At 43.4% G+C, this 20872-nt stretch overlaps 1 protein-coding gene across 2 annotated transcripts in view; it reads left to right on the top strand.

The window, feature by feature from the left end:
- The window catches only part of LOC128301696 (centaurin-gamma-1A), a 137896-nt gene that overhangs the window by 92786 nt on the left and 24238 nt on the right, over nt 1-20872 (top strand). Inside the window, exon 1 of one of the 2 annotated variants that reach the window (XM_053038290.1) lies at nt 5332-5494. The exons of the other annotated variant lie outside the window; for it this stretch is intronic. Coding sequence (XP_052894250.1) covers nt 5332-5494 — 163 coding nt within the window. Of the gene's footprint in view, nt 1-5331; nt 5495-20872 lie in introns of those variants that run through there. 2 annotated transcript variants of the gene reach the window in all.

Raw genomic sequence — 20872 nt, 5'->3', positions numbered from 1 at the left:
GAAATTACTGTTTGTACATCAATTTGGAACTAATCGATTTCGTTTATTGCCATATCGCGTTCGATCTCGGCTGACTGGCGAGATCGAGCGCTGATGGTGTATTTTGCGATAAGCATCCACGGGTACAGCGAATGCTTCCTTACGCAATCCTTCCAAATCCTTGTCGGCAAAAAGGGTAACCGCGCCAGTGTGTTATGCTCTCAAGGATGGGAAAACTTCGAAATGCGCATCGACGACGGAAAAGGATCAAACAAATCAATCTAAATGGCAAACGAGCACGATCGGTCGATGCAATTAACAACCAAATTTGCCAGTAAATGACGGGCTTTTTCCCGGATGTCGAATGGTGATGTATGCACCACACCAAGCAAGTTTGTTTTGTTCTTGACTCTTTCGGTACGGTGGACAGAACACAGAACAGAAAAACAACCCTCCGGGGGTATGGAGATTGCGATCAATCACACTTTTGTTTGGTTAAAATAAAATTAGTTTCCTATCAGGCGAATACATTGCTGGATACTGTGATGTTTTGCCGAGCGTTTTGTCCTTTTCCTATTCTCTTATCTCATCTTGTTCTGCTCTTATTATAAGCTATTGATTTTGGGGCAAAAAACTTTATCCATTGTGAGAGAAAAACTTTTCCCCTTATCTGCATTGGAATGTGGAAAGATATCCCCATATCACGAAGTGTAATGTAAGTTCCAAGGCACTTTACACACACTCCTCATGGCAAAAAGGGATGGTTATTATCGTCCCAAATCGATATGCCAAAGTTTGCTCTGGAATAGCAAAAAATTGTTATCATGGTTGGGATTGGGATGCAATTATCTTTGTTTTATCATAGTTTTTGGGGTAAGCAATGTTGTCCATCGAAAGGCAATAACCGCCAAACACTTTTCACATACTCTGTGTGCTTTACTGCTGCTTGCATGAAGCAAACGCACTGGACTAGAAGAACGTTTCTGGGCAATAAATTTTCATTCTATGTTTCATGTCCGACTTCTTGTGTGTGCATTTTTTTTTTCTTTCTTCAACTTGGCTCATTAATGTTGCCTTCGTTTATTACACGCACGTACGAACATGCCTCGTGTGCGCGTTCTTATCGTGTGCCGCAACGTAATGATGCGAGGGTGTTGGTTCCGATTTATTTCGTTCCTTTCGTTTACATCTCTGCCACCGGAATATCGTGCCCTTGGTTCAGTCTGGTGGATCTTTTGGTTCTTTTCCTGTTGCCTTCCAAGCGTAGAAGTAATTCCTTACTCTTCATTTTCTTCAAGCACATATTTTCTGCTGCAACTCCACTTTCTTCTTAGCTCCCGGTATGACGCGATGTTACGATTATGCGCTACACTTGCATCGCTATCTGGGTCTGCTTCGTTTATGTTGTGCCGCCACCATCACACACCGGCACGTTTTGTATCTTTTGGTTCTTATCTTCTTCTGCATCGATTACATACTACAGTGTGAGCGCTTACGTCACAATGTAGTCTTCGCACGAGCTAAGGTATGGTTTTGCGTGGAAATGGTTCATAATAATACTTCTTCGACATTCTTCACTTCGAAGTTCGTTCCCGTTTTCGGCAGCAGATTGACCCGTTATTGCCCACCCGGCTCCGATTATGATAGTTAATATTTTATGCACTCATCAGCGGAGACGCATCTTACATACACCTCACTCCCGGTATCAAATTTGCCCGATAGCGAAACGAATAAATGGAGATAAATTATGAATCGTTAGGGAGATTAATTACGCAACCGAACTGAACGTGTGACGCGAAATGGTGCTTTCTTTCTCGTGCTCCGCTCAGGGTTAACGGTTGCGAGAGCAGATAAATACAGGTAGCTGATGAGAGACGCAGATAAAGTGCCACCACAAAAAAAAACGTATCTCGTAATTATTTACATTTGATTAACCACTGTTGCCCGAAATGGCCAAAAGAAAACGCCCCAGAAATGCTTGGATTGGCTACGAATATTACCCTTTCTTTTAGGGGTGCCTTCAGCTCCGGCCGGAGATTATTACTGTCCGTGCGCTGTGGGGTCATTCTTCAGGTGAATTGGTCGGACTTATTTCTCAGTGTAATTAGGCATAAAATATCTCAAGTACCTTCACAGTAAATGTCGTTAAGGAGATGTGACAATACCTTTATGTGGATAATATTAAAATTGATGGAGAGTTTCTTTAGTTGCTCTTGTACTTGCCACATATTTTTTGTTTTGTCGTATAGTAACTCTTTGTATTACACATTAATAATTGTTTGTTATCTCCTCTTTCTTGTAAGTTTCTTTACGTTTTGCACAATTTTGTTAATAAAATTCCGTAGAATTAGCTCGACCTTCATCATCTAGGCCTTCATCTAGTTAAAAAATATCAGACTTTTCCTATTTTTGTTATGTCTACGTTCTTTCTAGCATTAATCTTTCGTTCAATAGACTATCCAATAAAAAGAAGCATATTTCTTTTGAAGTGCTATACGCTTCGAACTTCAAACAGAAAAGGTACCCTTTGCTTTGTACTTTATCGACTGTTGGCGAGTTAAATGGTACAAAACATAGTGCTTCACCCATTTGACTGTGACCATTTCTTTCCTTCATGCTCCACACCGCGTGTGGTATTGCTTTGAGCCGGAAAAGAAATCTCCAAGAAAACCTCACTCTACCCACAAGATAACTTTCAATGTCCACCTTCTAACAACCCACGCGTATCTCTCGCCAAGGACCTGACATCTCGCATCGCGCAACGTGCGATCCGTTCCATTCCTTTCCAAAAGCAACCACCGCCAGCACCACCAGACACCAGACACCTCATGTACCGGCTAGTTAGTGATCGTGAAGCATAATGTTGCCACACGGTCGGCATGGGCTCCGAACACCAACGGAGTAGAAGAAGCCTCGCGTTCTAGCTGCGGGCTTCAAATCCGTGAGGTATTTGCTCGTAGGCGAAGACTATCGGGCTTCCAGATATGGTAATGAACGTTCGATACCCGGTTTTCTTTTTATACACACGACAGCAGTTGGACTGTATTTTGTTGTGGTTTGTCAGCTTCAACTTCAGTTTAATGTATTTTCTATCCGATTTTATTCCACGCTTCTTTTTCATTGGAATGTAAATTCAATGCACGATGCAGTATCTATGCTGGCGCTAAGAGTATCTGTGCCGTTGCGCTTGTTTTTGTTTTCGGATGGTGCCAAGAAGCATCGCAGTACCCGAACCGGTTCGTGAGTCAGTCGGTTATGTTGGTGGAGTTTGCTTCTAAAGGTCAGCCGGTGAAATAGATAAGCTTGGGAGTATTTCAAGAGCAAGTCGACAACCACGCTATATTGGATGCCATATTGGAAGAATGGTTTAAAAACGGTTAATAAAGTGGAGCATAAAGTTCGACCGAAAGTTTATTCTTCTGAATACAATATGTTTAATCTATAAAAGACGCACTTGTTCTATTCAAGCGAACCACGTTTTTTATTATGATAAAAGAGATGTAATAACTACTAGTTTGAAACTATTTTATACACAAATTTTAATTGTTTTAACTTAATTCGTTTAACGTATATCAAACAACTTTTCATCTCACTTAAAATTAGTAACCTTGATTAAAAAATGTTGAACTATTACGACAAATTTGAACTATTCTAAACATATTTTGTGCGTTTGAAGCGTTTGAACATATCCCATAGCTGTGTGCGTGAGTGTACAAACGCTTAAACTTTTGTGAGTGCCCGAAACGCTTCAATCGGTCCCTTCGGTTTTCTTCGTTTTGTTATTGAACATAAAAAGAGCCAGAGAGGAACCACAATGCAATCGGTAATCTCAGAGAGAGAGAGACTTCTTTAAATGAGATATTTTTGAGCGGATTACTGTAGCATTGGGGTTTTGTGGAAAATGTTACAATTTTCGAACAAAACGTTTCGTAAAAATAAATGTTGTTCCTTTGGTCAAGATAGGCAGTAGCATACTTTAATTCGTTTTTTTGTTTTAGATTTAATAAAAAATTCCGCTGCAACTACGAAACAAGTTCAAACTATTGTAAAAATAATATGCAAAAATTTTACTATTTCCAATACATAAACGTGTTTTAAATAGTTATAGTAATTAATGAGGAAAATAATTAATTATTAATATAATAAGAACGCAGATTGCTAAATGAGAAATAGCATCAAAGCAACGCACATTTAATCTGAACCCTCTTAGGGGGATAGAATGTTGCAACAGAGAGCGTAAACGGGGGTTGATTCTCTCCGATTTCACCCCTTGTGGAACGCACCGATGCAATGCTTCGATCCTGACTCGTGAGTCTCTCAGTATCTTTCGTGGCAGTCGGACGTGTTTGCAGTGCCGGTCGCCGTGTAAAACATAGAGATGCGTTCGGTGCATTTTGTGAGCTCGATCAAGTAGCAAATGTTTACGATTGGCAGAGTTTACACACGGCTTTGATTGTGCAATCCCTATTATTGCGTACATTCCGTTTGCGATTGTTTTTCGTTCGCGTTAAGCGGGCTGCAAAGCTGGTTGCCGAAATAGCTGGCCACAAAAAAAAAATAAGTGAAAAATGTGGACCACCGTGTGGAAACGGCGACAATGAGCCATTTACTATCAAACCCACCAGTGAGTGAGTCTGTGCCGTGTCGTGGTAGTTGCAGATGATGGTGATGATGCATTCACCGAAATAAAACGTGACAGTTTTTGAACACCACTACCAATTGGTGCAAGGTGCCAAATTTATCCGAAGGTGTCGACATTAATCAGCCACGTTGCACGTGGTGTGGCTTATTTTCTGCTAGCTCCAAGCTACTAGCCCCGTGTGTGTTCTAAACTGAAAATGAATGCCTGTTGATATCGGTTGTAACGGTGTGAAGGTCGTGACGGAAACGGGTGCCGTAAATCATCGGGATTAAATTTGCCAAAAAAGATAGTGCTGCAGATTGGGAAAACATCTGTACTGCATCGCTTGTATCGAAACCAAAGAAAATAGTGAAAATTAATGTAGTTTCTGTAGGGTGTGTGCTGTGTTTAGTGCATCCATCGAGCTAATTCTGAGAAGCCAAAAAAAGAAAACAAGTGTTCAAACACGCCAATAGTTTATATTTTACGCCAAAAAGTCGTTCTTGCTTGTGTGAGTGTGTGGTGCTAGTAAGAAAAGTTGCAGCATAAAACAAAATACGTCTGTAGGGAGTTTTTATTATAAAACATCCGTATAACAGCACGTGTCACAGATAAACAAAACAGAACAGAAAAAAGTGAGATTAGAAACTTGTGCAAAAAAAAATACACTCTCACACCACCAATACATTCGAACAGAAAAAAAAAACACATCTTTCTACAACAACATGACGATGCTTGCGGTGAAAAATTTCTTCCTGCCCGAACGGAAGGCACCACCGGAAACGCCAAAGTTTAGCCGCATGCCTGAAGCATTCCTGCGCTCGATCCGACGCCGATCGTTGCGCATCAAACGCCCGAAAACTGTCATCGTCGAGCGGGAGAAGCGAAAATCGGGTAATTAAAACACTACCATTTAATGGCCATCGCTTGGCACGCTTTGCTTACTGATAGTGGCATAAGAAATTGATACAGTGGGTGACGTAAGGAAGCACAAAATCAGCAATATGTTTGATGACAAATTGCGAACAGCAGGGACCAGCAAAAAAAAAAACCACTTCCAAATTCACTTCTCAAGGACAAGCGCCATCCACACGCTGAAGCTTATCTCGCTACCATCACGTCATGATGATGTTGCTGAGGTGTCATCGTAAATGGCATTTTTAATGAATATTAATCACCGAGTATATGGTGGTGCGCTTGTTTTTTTATTTTTGCTTTTGCTGCTGTCCTCTTCGGGGTGGAATTTCATTTTCCGTAATGGATGCCCGTCAATGACCGATATTGCTTTGATGCCATTTTTAGATTTCTACACATTTTCGGGGTGCCTGTTTGGATGTTGCTGCTATCACTTCGCCTTCGACGAGATGATTCGTGCTGGGTTAAGAAAAACGGTGAATGGGAAGGAATCGTAGACATAAAGATTATCTGCATGCAAATTGTATGTCAACCCACCAGCTTGCCAGATGAAATCCACATGTTTTGCCCCGTCGACCGGAATCGGCGAGACACGAGACATGTCTGGTCGGAAATGATGATTATGATATTGTTGGCGGTGGTGTGATGCTGGTGCATCTAAGGGTGACGCAACGATGTTGGCAGTGTTGGGAGTGGTTATGAAATTCATTCGAGCATAAAACACATGTGCGAATCTGGCAAAACGGACCAAAAACTTTACATGTCTGCTACTGATATGTTGAATACAAAATTAGAGCCATATGGGAAAAATAGCGAGATGTGTTTTTTTTTTGCTAGGCTTCGAGCATATTTATTATAATTTGTCTCACATAACGACGTGTGGTAAACATGGAAAAAGGTACAATAAATTAAAAAAAACTCTCCTTTCCGATTAGACGTGATAAACAATGTAAACATAGGAAAACATAATAAGCAAACAACTCAATGCCGAGCGTTCCACGTGCAGGGGGTTTGAATGCATTTTAATACGCAAAAAATCAATAACAATGAGTTACTTTCAGCGCACTGTACCACCCGGCTCTGGAAACGAAAATCCCTACACTATACGTACTCGCCTATCATGTGTATCTTTGATAACAGTTTGTTGTTGTGGCAAAAAAAAACTTGCTGCCGAGCTAAGTACGATGCATCTCGAGTTCGTGATTAAGACTGCTCACGTACACTCAGCTAGGTGTGGTTTTTATTTTGATATAAAAAGTCCATTTTTTTTGCGCTTCACCCATCCTACGCGAAGATAAGATTAAAACCTTCACCGTACCGTAACATACACGGCCGCGGTATCGAACTTCGCCGGCATTGAAGTTAGCGCTATAGTTACCTCGGCGCTATGTTCCTCTTATCAGCAATCTTGACCGTTTTTGCCCTTAAAAATCGTGCACTTCTCTCGCTCTCCCAGCAGACACGCGTAACCGATACCCGTTTCGCTGCGGGTTTCCCATGCGTGAAGTGAAAGATTTCCGTTTTTCGTATTGTTTTTCCACCCGGCAAGCGAAAGCAGCCATGGAAATTGGTGGCCGTAGAAGCTTTTCCTTTGCCGTGCCCCGGCCGCAAGTAACCTTGAAGGAAAGTTGAACCGTGCGTCTTCAATGTCGGCGTCTTCAATTATTTCACCACCACCACCTTTCAGCTTTCTCCCGGAGCCGAACCACACACACACGCACACGAACACCCAGCTGGTGTTGTTGCCGGTCCTCGGTTTCGAAAGACAATGGTGTTATGCGCTCTCTGGCAAGGGAAGCCATTATGCAGACACATTTCTTCGACACACCCGTTAAACGGATCCCGGCGATCGAATGATGCACACCCGAGATGAAACATATTTGTGTAACGCAGCTCACAGCTCCCAAACACATTTCCTTTCCTGGCGTGAACAAATTTCACACTCATTTAAAGAGATGCAGGCGAACCGTCTCAGCTGACCGTTGCGAATTTTGATGCTGCACCACTCGCAGCAGCATCCCCGTTCGGGTTGAAAGTGAGTCTTGTTCCGGTTGGAACAGGGAAATTCTGAACGCCCCGTAAGAAAGTGAGCGCCGCTCTCCTCCACATCCGAAGCACACCGCAAAAACCATTTCTCCATTTTCTCCTGCAAAACCCCGTCGCGCACGATACCGTCGCATGCTGGCCAGCTGTCCATGGAGGGGTGAAATACCGGAAGGTGGAATCGAAATTTATGACCTGACCGACATTTTTCCTCGCATATCGATTAAATGTTCCAGTTTTCTAAATTTTCGCTCGATTCGTCTTGCGTCATATCTTTTCCGGTTGGGTTTTCTGGGTGTGTAGCGTACGCGTACGTCCAGCGGTATCATAACCGCGCGCCAGATGATGTCACTTCGGGTGAACGGTTTTCCGACTCGGTAAGGCAACATATTTGCAACAATAGAATCGGGAAAGAAAAGAAACAATGTAGCGCGAAAGAGGCACAGGAAACGGTTCTAACGGAGGATCGTGATGCAAATGTAGGTGGCTTTGGAGGATTTGTTTTTTGTCCACCCATTTTGCATGTGTTACGCATACGCGATTATGGGGGCCTCATGTGTATGTTACGTAGCCAATCGCACGTCTTATAGTGGTGTAGCAGCTGAAGGAACTATTCTACCACGTAATGGCACGTAAGCGAATTCCCTGCTGTATCGGTGGTCGGTGCCCGTGCCGTGGACTTCCTGTCCTTGGAACAATGTTACGGTGGAATGATATTTACACCCCTGGTAGTACACCGGACAACCAAGTTCAGGAACTCTTCAGCATAGTAGTGATATTCATAGCACTATTCCATTGTTTTATGAGGATTCGCCAGCGTTTGTTGCAATGCCTTGACCCGCTTCGCCTTATAAGTCATCTCGGCTATCCGTTACCAATTGTTCGTTTGTTTGTCTACTTTTGGAGAATGGAGTTCCAATACCCAATCCGTACTATTTTTCGGTAGCCCTAAATTCAATTGTAGCTCGGTATTTTTATTTCACCACGTTTCAAGAGTAACCATCCTTATATGGAGCTGCTTTGGAGCTGCCAGCAAGAAGACCCAAACAAGCCTTCCAAAACGATACACAGCCGGTAACACTGTGTCCACCTTGGTCTTAACCGTCCATCCAAAATAAACAAGGAAACGTGACTTGGTGTGTACATGAGGCTTAAAGAAACCAAACGTTGGCCATTTTTACGCCTTCAGTAGCCTGCTTTTATGTGAGAACGTGGCTGTAACGAAGCCGGTGTTCTACTTGGAGATTCGAGAAAACGCACCCGCGTGTGGAAAGTGTGGACCGCACGAAATAACACATGAGATTGTTTTTGTTTGCCACCGGCATATTCGGGAACGTTGTGCTGTGCGCACTGATATTTTCAACAGCGCAAATAGAAAGTCGCTTGCCTTGAAGCAACAACACACTGCTTTAAATGAGGCTTAATTTGAGGGTATGGAGGAATTGGATGTTTTAACCTGCCCACCCCCAGGTTGGTTAGAATTTGCTGCCAAAACAAAATAGTTAAAGCCCCGAGGTCCGGCCATTTATCTTCGTTCTGCACCATAATGATCCTGTTTTGCGTTGCTGTCGCTGCTACACGTTGATCCATGCCAAAATGTCTTGGCGCTGTGCGACTGTCGGATTGAGCCGATGTCGAGTTTGTAAAAACATTTATTTTGTCAGACATCTTCGGACATCTTTACTAAAATGAAATAAATTAAAAGACTCTCTCGTCATGAAAGTTATTGATAAACAACAGTTGTGTTCGAGTAATAAGTTGCACATTTTGAGCTAAGAGGAATTGCACAGGTTACATCCTGCATCAAACCACCCTTACACAATTACATCGAAATGGGAACTAATCTCATTGACCTTAAACTCTCCAACTGTTCCCGCCACCAAATTGAAACTACATTAGTCCGCTCCTGCCGACGTTCCGATCCAATTGACAAAACACTCCAGGCACTTTAGACGTTGGGGCCTCACGGACGTTTGGGGATGTGTGGTGCGTTCCGGCCACTGTGAAATTATTCGCTTCCTTCCCACGCTGTTAAACCAATCAGTGGCGCGTTAGTTTGCCCGATAGTTGTGGTCGTATGGTCGTCGTGTTTTTTTTTCTTCTCGCATTTACGTTGTCCGCTGACGTGCAACCTGATCACTTGTGGATGTGTCCACAGTCCTCCCCCACGCAGTAGGTGTCAAAACCCACGCACCAAAACACTGTGGCGCCTATTCCGAAGTGAGAATCACAAAACGGATTGGAGGTGGTATATTAAATCTTTAAATCATCAGTTCCCACATTTGGAGAATTCTTGATACATTTTCTCAGCTCAAACTCTTTTTCAGAGTTTTTCAATATATTGTGGAGTTAAAAGAAAAAAATCACTTCATCCGCCATTACGATCCACGATGCCGATGCTCCGGCATTGCAATACTTGCACCAATGACATAAAAATCTTACGACCGGTTTTTTGTTCTTGAGGAATGCACAAAAACCGAACCGTCCGTACCCCTCTTGCACGTTGTATAGGCTACAAGATTAAAGGGTGATCTTGCAGCTTAGACGCGACTGTTAGGCTCCACCCCTCGGGGCAAGAAAAATGCATTCACAAGGGAATACGTACTGCAATGCATAATTCTTCCTTGGCAAAGGGTAAATCGGGTAAACTGTTTCCTTGCTGCAAGGGTTCACATCACCAGGGCCGTAATGTGATGGCATTTTTCAGCACGGTAACGGTACACCTGTGAAATGTTTCATGCTGAACGGTTGAAATGTTTCACACACGTTGGCGCGAAATGTGAGACGAATTAAATGTATGAAATCAAACGATTTTTAAATGTGTGTGTGCGTTTTTTATGTTTTCCCCACGTGCTTTCGTTCAAAGAAGCACGTGAGTATAGTGTTTTTTATGAATGTGTATGAGTGCTCTTGAATAAAAGAATAGCGTCTGGAAATGAACTGTGCTGCCAAGTCCGTAAAAACCAACATAGTAAAATGGTCAAAGACCGCAAAAACGAAATTGGGCTAAACATAGGGAAAAAAGAGGAAGCATCCCAACAAAAAAAGGGCACCGTAAAAAGAAGGTCAAAACGCGTCGTTCTATGTCCATGCGGATAGTGAGAGTGCGGCGACTCGCATTAACACGCAGGTATAACCCACACGCGCGCACACGTTGGCAGAGAAGCGTGGCATTTCGATGGTGGTGGGTAAGGCAAAAGGTGTCCCTAAATGTAAGTGCAGCTGTTTGGTGCTGAAACTGCTTCTTCGGGTTCCAATCGGGAAGATCTTTGGCCCGAAACGGTGCACCCAAACAAACGCACAATTCAAGAATGGGAACGACATCTACCAGCGGGCCAATTTAGATGCTAATTTAAAGGGAAGCAGGAAAACGAACACCTTCATCACCAACTAACCGGCCACCGACACCGCGCTGGTGGTTCCACTTCCTTCAGGCGTTCGGATGTCATTGGCGGGTGCATCCCGAGCCAAACCCGGTCGATTGCATATTTATGTTGGGCTTAGTGCAGCCGGAGCAGCAAGGAGGCCATCTGGTGATGGCGTTTGTGCGCGAGACGATGGTGATGATGATGAGATATCGTCGATGGTGTCTTGAGAATGGATAGGATTATCCTTCGCTCGATCGTAAACACACACGCTGGGCAAGGGCATTTTGCTTTATTTTCGCTTCCTAAAACACTGCAAGATGCAGAGATTTTGACGAGTTCGGGTTTGTTTCACATTTTGGACAGGGAAATCCTACGCGCACGCCTTAATCGGGAGTAAGATTAAGGTATTTTGGCTTTCATTTCGTTTCAAATCCCCAATTCCAAGAGTGGTCTTAAGTGATCGATCTTAAGTTGAGGGACAGCTGCAAGCGCATCGTAAAAACTAAACCGTATATTTGAAACAGAAAGAGTATCTTTAAACTTTCTATACGATACAAAAAAACAATATAGCAACGCCTGTGTCAGGAAGCATCATTAATTGATCTTTTCACTAACATTTCGATCTTTTATGGTTTCCACATCTCTTGCGCCGGGTTCATTTGCCACCAAGAGGCTGGAAAGGAAATTACAATTTATTATTAGAGTCATGTTGAACGTTTGTTTCTGGTGTTATTTCTTGTTCGTTTCCGCTCCAGAAACCGATATGAAGAATCGGAAAGAGTCATAACAAACAACCGGCTGTGGTGATTGACAGGGGCATCACGAGGGAGGCTGATAGATGATCTATGCGAAAGACAACATTATGACTAGGCATGATACAGCCCTTAAAGAGACGTACTGTTGACAGACGAAAGGTCATCTAATGTCGGAAAAGGAATAATCTTGTGATGGAAATGCATGTTTTCATTGAACGCACAAGAAATGATAAGAACTTTGAGTTGTGGGGCTATGTCACAAAGTGATCGATTATGTATTCCTAATGAGTTCTTCAAAAATTCTAAAAACCTTTCTCCATTTATTTTTACCGATTTGATTGCTTGTGTATTAATTTTAAAAATAACACAATAATAATACATTTCCGCTTTTCCGTTGGACTTGACAGTTCCAGAACTGTACATGTGTGCTCTGGAATGTTTTAGTTACTTGTAATTCTTCCCTCCTCGGTACAACGGACCATAAATTCAATCTATTTCAATTAGCGCCAGCATTCAGGCATAACGAAAGTAGGAAGAAAAACCACAAAAAGATGAATACTGTTGAATATCTGTAATTCTTTCTCCTGCTACACCAGTTCTTGTTCACGAGGAACAAGGTCCTTTCAACTGAATTCTAATTAACTTTCAAGTGGTGGATTTAAGCGGAATTATTACGAAAGATGCTGCTCAAAGTAGCGGTAGAGAAAAAAAGCCCCCCACAAGAATCCTGTTCCGCATCCTGAAGATAAAAGCGTCCTTCGCGAGCTAATCAACCATTCCAGCTGCGTACGGGGCATGTGGTTATTCCTGCCTGAAATCCAACCGGAAAAGTATGCATTCCTTGCAGACATGCTCCAGGGAAGAGATACAATCACACTTTATTACGGTTGACATCTTCTTCCTTCAATGATATGCGCGTTCGCGGTTAATCGTTCCTCCGACCCCGATTTTGTCACACGAGCAGACGAAGAAGACGTTTTGCCCGGAGATGGATGCGTTCCAGTGACAGATGGATGCATGAACGGCGATAAACTGACCAAAACGTCAAGATTCTAGCGAGGTTTGGACGTGGAGGCACGAAGCGGCAGTGCCAGAGACCAAGCGGCCTGTGCAATATCTCATCTCTAACCTCCGTCCCTTGATCGCGAAACTGTCCCTCCATCGCTATTTCCGGACCGGCCGGGCAAATTGACATTAATGTAACCCCGTTTAGCGTTTCCTTTCTTCGGCCTTAAATGCTTGCCCATTGATGTCCATTTGCACATCCTTCACATCCACGGAAACTGGCACATGCATATGATTAACGTCCTCCCAGCAATGCAGTTTTGTTTCGTGCAGACAACTGCTGCTGAAAGATTTTTGTTCCCCTGCCTTGGTCAGTTCCGCATTGCTGTCACTGTAATCTTCACAATTGTAACTAACCTTTTTTTTGTATTTGCTTAATATTTCTTTATTGTTGTGCGATTGTGCAGAAAACAATAAAAAAGAGCTCATATTTCACCACACATTCCCGTTCTGCACATCATCCGTTTGACGAGCCGCTTGTTCTCGACGGCTGGTCACTAGTTCCGAACGGGCGATGCCTCACTTTTCCTCCCCAATTTTTGTTTTGTTACCGCTTGCGTATTCAATGCCATTTGATGAACCCTAAAAGCGCGGGACATTTGTACAACTTTAAACATAAAGTCACCCCTCCAAAACATGCATTGACCATTTCCGTTACCTCCATCTCGGTAGCCCCCGTTCCGTTCGGTAGGGTTCACTTTATAATTTTATTATAACAGTTATTAAAATATGTCCTCACGTGTTTGCTTTCCTCCCTCGTTGTGTCCCAGTGTCCCTTTGTAGAATCGATTTTTCATTGCAGCACATCATCGTTAACCACTATCCACCACCACCGGAGATCCGGGCGCTAGGGGCTGGTGATAGGGCTAGAAGCGCTGCAATATAGTTAAACTGTGGCCCAAATTGTGTGCAATGAAACCAGTCCCAGGATGCATAATTCGCCCGTCTCATGTCTAACGGTCGACGGTCCTGGTGATCGAATCAACTCTCAAAACCCCCACAACGCATGCGTCCCATGTGCGAGATGCATATTAGGGCAGGAACGGTCCACCCCGTCCGACGGGAAACAGATTGGACCGGGTCAGGTTTCACCATTCTCTCCACGCACGGCCCGATTCGATTCGCGCATAATTGTGCTAATTTGTTCTGTCCAATGGTCACAGAGAGTCGCACAAAACGGACCGAAACAGCGCGCCGCAACACCGGGGACCATATGCCGAGGGTGAGCAGTGTATGATTTTTCGCAATAACTGTCAGCTCGAAGCGTTTAACCTTGTGCCGGCTTAATGAGTCATTTTGAGGGTGCAGGGTGCATTTGTCAAAAAAAAAAAAGAAAGAGGGGTTCTATAGTTGGCGTGCGTAAAAGTGGGTGCATTATTTTGGGCCGCTTATCGCAACTGGACTTTTCATTAACTTCCAATGAACGTGTCGAATTTCGGTTTGTCGCTGGTGGACCTCGGTACGCACTAGCAAACACCTATCATTACCGAAAAAGACGCAAAGCAAATGTGGAAAGTGATTATTGTCAAATATTTGACATATGCTAATGGGAAGTCATTTCAGCATATGTTCAGTGTCAGTTTTTTTTTGGTTCCTGTCTGTTCTGCGGTCCTTTTGTTTTTTTTTAAGCGAAAATTGAAAGGTGACACGATTAAATCGAAAGTCGAAATGTCGTTAATGCAAATACAAGGCAAACAAATCAAACATACCAGGTTGGCATTTAAATTAGTTCAGTATGGCACGAGCTGTCTGTCATGTAATCAAATAGAGGCGATTCGACGAGGTTTATTCAATACGTTCAGCACGGCAAGGTGACGTCATCCTCCAATTGTATCCTTTTTTTGCATTTGTTTCTAACGTATTAATTTGAAATTTGACAAAACTTGATAAATTAAATAAAATTTGAAGCAACAAATGTATCAATGGAACGGGAAACGCCGTATTAATCGAATATCTTTCATTCCCTTGTTTACAAATCATAACTTATCTCACCTTCCGGGTAATAAAAGAGATCGAGTTGGACTTCCTTAAACCGAAAAACCATACCTTTCAAAATTTCTTAATTGCTGGTAAAAAAGAAAGCGAAATATGTGAAGTGTGTCACATAAATTTCCCAATCATTCTAACCTATTCGCTACACATTCCATCCTTTTTTTGGCTGCTGAAATCAGTTGCTTTAAGGATAATGAATAATTGCAATAAAGTATGTCACAAAAATAGGGACAAAGGATAGAAAAATGCTGAGCAAATAATAAAGAAATGGATGGCTTGCAATGGAATTGTTTTTGATAGTTGGTTCATGTTTTTTTTTCTTCAAAAAAGAACCAGTGTGACTGATTTCGCTCTTCAATCAAGCGAACGAAAGTGAAACTCCGGCCAGATCGGAACTCCCCACGGTGAAGGTCTGGAGCGAAATATTTGCACTGAGCGTTGCGTTGCATCATCATCATCCACAAGTCATCGATTGGTAGTTAGCAGGCACCGGGGCAACAAGATTCAATCAAACGTACGTTATCCAACATCGAAAGAAAAAACTCTATTCTCGGTCGCGAATAGAAAGTGTTCCTGCCGCGTTCGCTTTGTGCCTTTTTCTTGATGTGAAATGATGCCAAAAGAAACTGCATCCAATGAAAAGAAGCATAGGCAAGAAAAAGAACAAAAACAGATCGATCCTACTGCACTGAAACTGCGCTCACTCGTCTAATGTCGATCATTTTTGCGTTTGTTTTTTCCTCACCCTTGATACGTTATGATACGTTACGACGGGCGAGATCTCTGCGCCGGAAAAGTGATATTTATGTGACAGCTTCTGATGATGGGTCGGAGCGCATCCTTCGCGAGGGGTGAGAAAGCATAAATGGGCCAGACCGAGGATGGGGTAGTAACTGATGAACAAGCAACAAAAAGGCAAAGAGAAGGAAATCAAACCTTGTGTGCGTTGATCGTTCTTTGGTACTTTTGCGCAATTTATGCACTTTTGTGATGGGTAAGGACACACGGGAAAAACCGTACATTCTCGCCAGTCAAAATATCGCAACCGAGAGAGCAAGGAGAAAGCAAAGGAAAAAAAAGGGGAACGACTCTCGTCGTTCATTTCGACATCCCGGAGACACTTTTCATTGCTCAATCAGAAGAATAGCAATCACAGAGTACAGAGCGCTTGTGTCGGTGTCGACCTTTTTTTCTGTTGTTGATCTCACTATCTCCCGGGACAAGAATCACACCGACAGTAAAGGATCCGTCGAGCCCTAGAATAGGACACTTTATTTGGCACGGCTTTCGCCTCCCAGACACGAAGAAAATGAAGGAAAGGTTAATAAATTTTAAATGATCATCAACGATGCAGACGTTTGTACTTTTCCTTACCTCTCAAATCTGTGTCGCTTATTCCTTGAGTCATAACTAAAACGGAACTACTTTTTGTGGGCTCTAGTTGTTACCGTTGAGCTCCTGTTGCGTCAATGTTTATCTACCGGATGTTTTTCGCCGGTGCGTTGGTTGTGCCAAACTAAAACTGTCCATCGGAAAGGGGCAAAAAAAATCCGTTATAAGGTTGTGTACAGTTTTCAAATTTAGGATTGCATGGGCTTTTTTTCCCCCACAGAATGAAATTCAACTGATTGTGTTGAAGGCGGTAAATGTTTACTAAATAACCCGCACCAAAAAAAACTTCCGCCTAGTACCGGAGTAGTCAATCTATCTCAGTAAAAGGATGTATTTCTTTTCCGTGTTTTCCGTCCGCGGTGGCATTAGTGAAATTGCACACCGCGATAGAACCGGGTCACAATTGAATTTCGCCCCACAAAAATAAACCATGCCAACGTTAGCGTTTCGGCGGTACGTCAGTGCTGTGTTGTGCCATTGCTTACCGCCAAAACATGTTGCATGGCTTTCAAATCCTGCCCAAGAAAGGATTCTAGGACGAAGGGTAAAAAAAAACATCCAACAGTACAGTCAACCTAGTTTCCATTCTTCGGAAAAAAACCCAAACCGCCTCAGGCCGCGAAACCGAATCGCGCGCGCGTTTACGATCCGTAACGCCCAGCAAAAAAACCCAGATGGCACACGGAAGACGATTGCAAAATTACTCTATCTGAGCGGCATGATCCCTTCGCCTTCTACCTAAATAATAACGAAAAGACACCAAAGCAAACGCGCTCCGTTTTTTCGAGAACGACTGGACATGTTGGTCGCGAACCATCGTTCCAGCGCGTAAGGGAAACGATAGCGCACGGCTTGGCTTTGAGTGGAATTTAATTTGCGAAAAATATAAATTGTAAATTGAATTGCTTCAAGCCTTTTTATATTCCTGTTGCCTGCACCAGTTTAGTTGGTCCCTCCTGATGTCTATGGGCGCGTCCTTTCCTTCGGCTCACGCGTGGTACGTACTATCCTAATTTTTTGGGCACGCAACGGCATTTGCCTCTCAAGTGCCTCGTTCCACAGTAAGCAGAAACGAAGTGCGTACAAGCAAAGGGGGCCAAGGAGCGGTTGAAGAGTTTTTAAATGTTGAAAATTATACCATGCAAGTAAATGTGTGGAAAGAAAAGTGAAGAAAAACGCATTGGGTAGAGCGAAAGGTAACATTCTAAGCACGCAAACGACCGAACGAGTAGCAGAACTGATTTTGCAGCACATCTTTTCCAGCCTTTTTTTTATTTGGCTATAAAAAGCTTTTCGCTTGCTAAGAAAAATCAGTTACAATGAGATTATGAACGAAAACCTTCCGAAGACCGGCGCTTAGGAGAAAAGTCTTGATTGGTGAAAGAGAAAAACACGTACATAAAAAAAGGATTTGCTCCAATAAAAAGACCACAGCGGCGCTACCTCCAGTACTGGCAGCACCGAGAACTGGGAGACACCAAGCAAAAAAGGGTTATGGCAAAAATTTTGGAACCGTCGTTAAATTTATGAGTCCTCGTTCATTAACATACCTGCATTAATTCACCGCTAAAGATGCGTTAAATTGTGAATCTGGTTGTGACGGTACGGGACGGTACAAGCAAGTGGAAACCCTTCGGGTGAGGCAGCGGAAACACGCGGTGTCCAGAAACCATGACGCACTATTACGCACATCTGTACTTGTGTAACGCAAACGCTTTTTGCTGGGTTAGCTAATATTTTACTTGTTTTGTTTTTTTTTTGCGTCGAATCGAAAGAACAAACCTGTAAGAAAAATGTAAAAGAAGTCACCGAACGTTACGCACTGACAGCGTAAGGCTCCCCCCGGGGGTAGACTATGATGGACGCAAAAAGGGAGCGAAATACGCGAAAATGGCTCAAGTACAAACCGAGTCCAATTCATTATGTCTCTTTTGATAAATGGTGACCGTCTGGTTGCGGACCTGATGTGAGGTTACGATTTTTTGGGCAAACATTAGCGCGTAATTTGGTCGTGTATTTAAATTTTTGCCTGATTGCTCCGCTTTTTCGCTGTTCACTTCGCTTCCTTAAATCCCATGGCAAATGCTTTGATTTATGTGTTGTTTTGGAGGATAATTTATGTTAATGGTCTCCTTTACTGACTCTCTTTCTTCTTTCCTTTTTCTCGTTTTAGGTAAGAATAATTCCTGTAACGGCATGAGTTAAAGGATGCGGTGCATGTGTCCAATCCGGAATGGGCCCTCCGGATGGCTATACCTTCAGGATAATGGAATCGCATCTAAATGGCCAATAGACATTACGATCACCACTCTCAGGAAGCGACTCCTCTCAGCGGGGGATATTAATATCTTCATCAGCATATCAGTCACAAAAACAGGTCCAACCGGGCGTAATTGAAAGGCCGACTACCATTGCGTACTAACGCTCGCTATAATTTAACGCTATCCGGTAGGGCCCAACGTAACCTCCCGCAGGTTCCGCTACAATGTTGCTCACCTTTATACCGCGAAAAAGGGGCGCGCGATTCCTGGGGCGAGCTGAAGTATCGACCTTAAATTTGTCACCTGAATTAGCACGCCGCGAAACGTCGGCTAAAGTGGAGTAGATGTAGTAGAAGCGTATCGCGCACAAGCACCGGAACAGGTCATCTCCCGCTGTGTGGCATGACGTCCTTTGGGATGGTGCTAGGCGAGAAAAAGGCTAACCGTTGCATACACTCAGGCCCCAATAGCGTTTTCTTGGGCGGAAGAAACGGCCCTGCAGAGAAAAGTGGCCAAGCACAAGGATTTGCTTGAGAAAACGAGCACTGCTCGGCAGGACATCGTGTCCAAGCACCGTATCGTCGAAGAATGTGATCTTTCTGTTCGTTCCCATCGCTTGGGCGCAGGGCAACAATGTTTTCCCGCGGGCAGTTTCCACTTTAATGCGGCGATACGTAAGCCTTTTTTGTATGTTTATTCTTGTCTCACTCCGATTAAATCTGTTCGGCACATTCCAACATACGCATTGTGTCCGGTAACGCGCGGTGCGTTAGCGCATTTTCGCGAATGTTTTCGGCAATGAATAATCAAGCGAAAGAGGGCCCCGAGCGTGTGTGTGTGTGTTTATACACGGGAGTGTACATCTTTATGTTTGTGAAATACGATGCTAGAATAACAGAATATTATCAACTGCAAACAATGCTCTTTCTATCGCCCGTGGTACATCGGCAACATACATTTCGGGAATCGTTGACACGCTCATAACCCTACATTCGCAAGGGACAAAGGCCGCGAAAAATGATCCTGCCAAATTCCCCCGTTCTGCTACACAGTTTGGTGGCACGCTCGCACTCGCAAAGTGGTGGGAGGAAGAAGAACAAAACGCCAAGGAAGAATAGGATGTCCTGCCGAAAGAAAAAAAAACAAGACAAACCTTTTCCGCCAAGATAAACGAGTCAGACAGCGGTGTTTGTGTGGCCAACGGAAAAGGGAAACCCCCTTCCTAAGTTTTTCATCAAATTCAATCTCTGCTTCCCGATTCCACTGCCGGCATTATAATGCAAGTGTGCGCCCTATTGTAAATTGCAAACGTATGCTTTATTGCCAAACATTTTCCGCGCCCGTTTTTCTACCACCAATCCAACAAAAAAAAAGGCTTCATTACTGCCAAGGAGAAGTAAAAACGGCTTTCGCCGGGTTGCATGTGCCAAAAAGAAAAATACCGCCATCTCTCGCTTCTCGTTTCGTGAAGCCGCTGTCTGGTGATCTCAGTTTCGTTGGATTCCTTCGCGAATCCTTAGCACACAAAACTGAAATGCGCCATACATGAATATTTGAACTGGTTTATGGGGGTTTCTTTTTTGTTTTTCGCCTCTAACTGCAGTGCAGCGTTGTTTGAAAATTTTGTTTCTTTTAGCGAAAAAAACGAACAGCCTGACCGGCTCCGCCCAGGGCGAAAAAGCGATTTGAATGACGTGTCTAGTGCGCAGTATTAAGATGAAGAACTCAATTACTTTTAAATGAATTTAAAATCAAGCTTCCCTTCCCATAGTGGATAAGCAGAAGAAGGAAAATTGTTCTTTAAAGTAACCTAGTGGCCATATGATGGGAAAATCACGTTGATGAACTAGTTTCCAATCAATTTCCATTCAAACCTTATGCCATCTTGGCTGTTAAAAGTCGGGTGTTATAAACCTGTTGTCAATTAACTCAATCTGTTTCTGGTTAGTACAATTCCCATGGCTGACTTTACCCTTTCACGACAATGACGGGTCATATGCGTTTTCTTGTACCAGGTCTTCTGATATTAAGCGAATTTCTTCTATTGAAACACATCTGAATCTCCTGTTCTCAGTAGCATTTTCACATCACTGTCATTCATAGTTGCAAGCCAAACATGCAATTTGCTTTATCATCTTGCCTTCGAAAGTTTCCATTCGCACAACTGCATCATCCTTCCGGCAGCAGAATGAGATGAGATGGCAGAAAACAGAAAAAATGCACCTTTTATTTCTTAGTTCCGCTTGTCACCCGTCCAGTCAGCGTACAACGTCCGGCACTGTGCCCCGGGGATGTGTCACCAAGCCCGAACACAATCGTGCCGTAATTAGTCTTTCTGTCGGACACAAGCTTCTGTTGGTAATGTTCCGGTCCAGTAGAGCAGCCCGGATAAAATCAGCTCAAACTGGAGCACATCCCGATCACCGATCCGGTCCGGCATGGGATACCTACTGCACGGACGATGCATTCAACTTCCACGTT

This window comes from Anopheles moucheti, chromosome 3 (assembly GCF_943734755.1).
Source record: "Anopheles moucheti chromosome 3, idAnoMoucSN_F20_07, whole genome shotgun sequence".
Lineage (NCBI taxonomy): Eukaryota > Metazoa > Arthropoda > Insecta > Diptera > Culicidae > Anopheles > Anopheles moucheti.
The sequence above is the reverse complement of the archived record's forward strand: the minus strand, read 5'-3'. Positions and strand labels throughout refer to the sequence as shown.